The following is a 6,160-nucleotide window of genomic DNA, read 5'->3' as shown; positions in this document are numbered from 1 at the left end:
GCATAGGAAACAACATAAATTTTCAGCTAAAACATTGTTTTCCCCTAATTAGCCAAAGGGATTATTAAGCTTTTTACACATCTTCCACGATAATCTGGATAAGATTGACAACCAACCATTAAAGCCACGCCTAGCTGAATATCTAGGGACGATTTAAAGCTAGCTATTGATTTGTTAAGACGGGTAGATGTTCCGCCCACTAGCTTCGTTCTAGCCAATCAGCACCAGGAAAACCTAACCCCATGTTGTCATTCCCGGTAGGAAAATAACTGTCAGATTCAGTGTAAACGAATCACTAGAACTTGTAGTACGTCTCGAGGGGCGAAGCATTTATACAAAGCGCCGGTAAACAGAGAGAGATTATGAAACATGGACTCACTATTCGAAACCCGGCATTCCGCCTAGTAAACGTAGCCGGTTCGCGCGTCTTATCTCGTTCTGACCTTGTATTCACACAGAGTGTAAATGGTGTAGCTACGGCCTTTCCCTTGAACTCTACGGCAGCTGATCACCACTGCGGCTCGGATATGTTAAACCACTTCATGGACACAGCCCACATGGGCCCCCTCAAGCTGAGCCCGCCACACGCTATTTCAGGTGAATCTACAGGATCCCACGCACAGGGAAACCACCAGTTTGCAGCTCAGGCCAACGGCTATGCTGGACCTCATGCCCATCACCATCACCATGGCCATGTCAGTAGCTATGCTGCACGAGACTTTTTCCTGCGAAGGGAGCATATGCCGACTTTAGCCAGTAGTCTAGGTACCCACGATGGACTCGGCACCAATGGCCCCACGCATCATGGGATGTTTGTACCCTCCTCGGCGACGCTGCACGGAGCCCATCACACAGGAGACCCTTCCTCTACGCATGTGCTTTTTCCCGGTTTTGAGTACTCTGCGGCCCACCACACTGGACATATGAACGGACAGGTCAGATTGTCTTTACCTGGTGCTGACATGTATGGACGTCCAGACACTTTCAACCAAATTGGTGGTCCGAGGTCTGACCACCTAGCCGGAACCTATGGCGCTATGAACATGGGGCATATGAACATGGGTCCCCATGGTCCTGGAGCTTTCTTTAGGTACATGCGGCAACCAATAAAACAAGAAATGACGTGTCTATGGGTAGATCAGGAACAACAGAGCCCCAAAAAACCGTGTAACAAAATATTTACTTCCATGCACGAGATAGTGACTCACATTTCGGTGGAACATGTTGGTGGTCCCGAGTGTTCAAATCATATATGTTTTTGGCAGGATTGCCCTCGAAATGGACGGCCCTTCAAGGCTAAATACAAACTGGTCAACCACATACGGGTCCATACGGGAGAGAAACCTTTTCCCTGTCCTTTCCCTGGATGCGGAAAAGTGTTTGCCAGGAGTGAAAATCTTAAGATTCATAAACGAACACACACCGGTAAGAAAAAAAAAAATCTGAAATTGTATGTTCACTTTTAAAAAAGAAATACTTATTTTTGGTGCATGTTACTGTAGAAACTAAAGTCTTGACTCGGATCTGTTGGTGTTAATTACACTTTTAAGAACTTTATAAGCATACAGTATTTAAACCTTATTTGGAATAAATCTGGAGGCTTCTCCAACATTCTCAACTTTGATTTGTCTGGGAGGGAAGCCTCTTGTACAAGGGAAAGCATAATTGATTCTCACTTCTTTTCTTTTTTACAAGTTTATGACGGTTAAACAGCTGCACATGTAAAGCACTGAATGTCGGAGAAGCTACAGGATTTATTCCAAACTTCTGTGATGTCATATTATCTTGTGGTTTTTATGTCGTAATCGCATTATCTACATAACATATGGTATAATCACTGGAAAACGTGGGGATTCCCCTGAGATGCATTATATGCGTAGCCAAGGCAACTACCGCTGTGTCAGGATATAGAGAAAGAAGGTTAGAATATCCTGTAGATTCTACGGCACAACGCACACATACAAACAGATAACATGACGTAGGACTCTACTCACATCGCAGCGAAAGGGTTAAAACACGCCACAGCGTAACAGATCTTTTCGTTGTGACGACGAAAGTGATATAGCGGGAAGAATCTAAATTCGGCCGTCTTATCAGCTTATTAGACATAGCATTGTACGTTTCTCAGTTCGAAGCCTTTATTGTTGATGTGGAGATAAGTACGGGGCAGTTTTTAAAGTCTACAGTTGTGTTACGATGCGATATTTAAGTGGGATAATACCACATAATGCAAGTACGGGGCAGTTTTTAAAGTCTACAGTTGTGTTACGATGCGATATTTAAGTGAGATAATACCACATAATGCAAGTACGGGGCAGTTTCTGAAGTCTACAGTTGTGTTACGATGCGATATTTAAGTGGGATAATACCACATAATGCAAGTACGGGGCAGTTTCTAAAGTCTACAGTTGTGTTACGATGCGATATTTAAGTGGGATAATACCACATAATGCAAGTACGGGGCCGTTTCTAAAGTCTACAGTTGTGTTACGATGCGATATTTAAGTGGGATAATACCACATAATGCTCGACATAGAATAAACGATACTAATAATGCTTGGAGACAGCTTGAATGGGTAATGAAGAAAAACTTTAATATACGTTTAACATAACAGTAAATGTACAAGGTTTTGTCATCATCAGGTACAAACGTTACTAAGTTACATTTCCTATATATTACCTGTTTGTAATGTAAACTTATAGTAGCCCTTATTAGTAAGACAATCTTGTCATTGTTATGAGTGAAATATCTTCTCTATATTAGAATTTTTAGGAAGTTGAGTATGTTCTTAAGAAGTGACGACTTTCAAACAGAACCACGAGGACTGTTTGACGGTTTCGTGGCGACCGTTCTAGCCAGGTTAACATGCCTTTACCGGTGAAACGACATTGTAAACATGCGGGGATCAAACATGGCGGCCGTTGTGGTGGACGTGTTTAGACATAAGGTTATACAAGACTCGATAAAATTCTCAGATGGCATAAGGAAGTTTCTCAGTATTGGATTTTTTTATATATTTTTACAACTATGTTGAATATGAAAAAATGTTAATATGAAAGTTAACTTTTAAAACTATTATTTCCTTATAAGAATAAGCTACTCACTTAGGTCAAAACTAAAAATCAACCCGGTATTGAATATAGCTCATTAAGTGTACATTTAAATCAACGCGTATGGCTAATTAGGTATACGTTTCTTGCGCTCTTATTTATAAACATTAGACTGCATTGTTTCATCTTCTGGGTACTGTTAACAGTATCTTTGGCTATTGCGCTCTTATTTATAAACATTAGACTGCATTGTTTCATCATCTGGGTACTGTTAACAGTATCTTTGGCTATTGCGCTCTTATTTATAAACATTAGACTGCATTGTTTCATCATCTGGGTACTGTTAACAGTATCTTTGGCTATAAACACTACTATCTTTCGAGATTCAGCCAGCTTGGAAGATCTAGGCTAGCCCTAAAGCCATATAGTAACCTAACATAGAACTATCTTTATAATCAAAATATTATAATAACAAATTAAATTTATTAAACATTCTTACCAGTACTGTTAATGAAACTAAAAATAAAGAGAAAAATATACCGAACCCCACCTTCATCAACGAGTATTCTAGAAGATTCGCTAGTGTGTTACGACAGCGGAAGTCAAGTGACGCTGGTAGCACGTGTTGAGAGTCTTAGAAGTTTCTAGAACAGGCAGTATTATCGTATATAAGTGCGCTAGACAGTGAGGGAGGCAGCAATTACGGTCGGCGGGAACTGAGGATAACAGACACAGAGATCGGAACTATAATTTGCAGGGACGGACAATTAAGTCTAAGGGCGATAGAAAGTGAGTGAATTGTTGTGAACTATAGTGTGTGTAACTGTGAAAATCAAGTACATTACAAAGTTGTATTGAGGAAGAATAAACAAGTTTTATAAACAAAGGACTTGTATCTTAGAAGAATTAACAAACAAACATACAGAGACGTAACAACACGATCTACTACATTTCACACACTAGATATGGTGAATAAAAACAGTTAGTTACCAGAAGAAACCCAAGAACAAATCAATTTATTGCAGCTAAAGTAGGAATCTCTCTCTTGATATATATCAAAAAAATAATTCACACAAATTTAGGTCTAGAAAAGCGAGAATGGGTACTGCTAATAATGTCAATATAGAGCACTTCTAAGTCATTTTGTCAACTCGTCCTCAAGATATAAATATGAAAGGAAATAGATGCTATCATTCGCAGACATTTTCCATGGACATCTGTGTCTTTGGGGTACCCAAACAGGCCCTAGAAAGTTGACGACTGCGCACAGTTGACCACGTACTTTGGAAAACGTGTAAAAATGAAAGGGAGGGCTATAAATTGAGTGCATTGCCTCTTGCAATGTAAATCACAATGCAGAGCAATAGCCCATGACCGGAGCCATTACAACGAACACCATCTACAGGGGGAGGAGGAACAGGAAGTGCTTATCCTTCTACTGTGACTATTATTTCTGATTGCTTGTCGACAGTACTTTATTTTTCAAGTATTGTGTCGATGTCCCCATGTAGGTAAAGTACCATTTGTTACATTTTAGCGGTTTGTGTGTGTGTATTTTATCAATAGTATCTTAAGGTCATCGGGTAATGAGATAAGCTTCTTCCGAAAGTGCCCAGATCAAGTTAGAAGTACAACAACTTTGAATATAATTATTTATTTTTAGCTGTACGTTTTTTATAACAACCTTTTGTGACATATAACTTCATATGACAATTATTGGTTCTGCCGAAATTTGGGACAAAATACCCAACAGCTAAGTAATAGCATAATATAAATAAACAAGGCTAGATTTATTACTTTTTGTTAAACTTACATTATTCGTGGATATTCGTTGTTCTGGCTTCAGTGTCAAATATCTAAAGCTGGCGAAGCAATGAAGCCAATAGGCCTAATATTACTAGTATTAGTGATAGAAATTACATTAGACTCAGTTTATTTGTTTCATTTTTCTTAATTAGTCCATTGCGGATTTCAAATAAGAAACGTTCAAAGACAGAAAATAAATTCAAAATTCACAATGGTGTAATTAAGAGGAACAAGTTAAAACAACAACCTGTAATGTAGGTAGAGTTAATTTTATTGCTAATACTGGACCTATTGGTCTTAGTGTTTCGTCATCTTTTGGCGTTTAACACGGTGACACTAAATGTTTCGTACTGCATATAAAATAGCACCTTTCATCGATTTTTTTTTCCAAGGTCACGTTCAACCTAGCTAACAACTTCTGGTATTGAAGCAAGAAACCAATTGAACAGTGATGTATATAACAGACAGCAACTATATTTAAAATAATCCTTTTCTTACACACGCCTCTGATTTGAAATCCGCAACTGACTAATTGGAAGTGTGACAGAAAATATGTACGTTCTAGTGTGATTTTTATAAAAACTATCTTCAAAACTTATCATTCTCAATGTGTCTCTGGTTAAAATGTGTTCCCCTAGGACAAGTATTTTTTAAGACATAATAATTTAAATTTTTTTATAGTCTTATTTGTTTGTTTGTTTTAGCGCAAAACTACACAGGGGTCCATATGCTCGCTCTGTCAACCACGGGAGACTGAACTTTGGATTTTAGTTTTATAAGACCATAAACGTATAGCTGGCTCATGTTACTATATATTGGTAGTCCCCCTGTGGGACAGTGTCAAGTTTACGGAGTTACAACACTAAAGTCCGGAGTTCGATTCCCAGTGGTGGACACACCAGATAGCCCAATGTGGTTCTGCTCTAAAACAAACAAACCAATTCTATATGGATATACCATGTATAACTAAATCTTTATTTACAAAATGTATGTAATAAAATCGTTAAAAAACATCTCTACACCATCATCTTTCGGCAGCTTGTAGAATTGGGTATTAGAAAGTCACATGTATGCATCAAGTATGGCAGTATTAGAAAGTCACATGTATACATCAAGTATGACAGTATTAGAAAGTCACATGTATGCATCAAGTATGACAGTAATGAAAGTCACATGTATGCATCAAGTATGGCAGTAATGAAAGTCACATGTATGCATCAAGTATGGCAGTATTAGAAAGTCACATGTATGCATCAAGTATGGCAGTATTAGAAAGTCACATGTATGCATCAAGTATGGCAGT

At 38.5% G+C, this 6,160-nt stretch overlaps 1 protein-coding gene across 1 annotated transcript in view; it reads left to right on the top strand.

The window, feature by feature from the left end:
* Positions 1-527: 527 nt before the first annotated feature.
* Positions 528-6,160, top strand: part of LOC106467358 (zinc finger protein ZIC 4-like) — a 37,464-nt gene continuing 31,831 nt past the window's right edge. The window contains exon 1 of the mRNA XM_022395521.1: positions 528-1,425. Coding sequence (XP_022251229.1) covers positions 528-1,425 — 898 coding nt within the window. The remainder of the gene's footprint in view (positions 1,426-6,160) is intronic.

This window comes from Limulus polyphemus, unplaced genomic scaffold, assembly GCF_000517525.1.
Source record: "Limulus polyphemus unplaced genomic scaffold, Limulus_polyphemus-2.1.2 Scaffold2583, whole genome shotgun sequence".
Taxonomy (NCBI): domain Eukaryota; kingdom Metazoa; phylum Arthropoda; class Merostomata; order Xiphosura; family Limulidae; genus Limulus; species Limulus polyphemus.
This window is presented reverse-complemented; position numbering and strand designations above follow the sequence as displayed.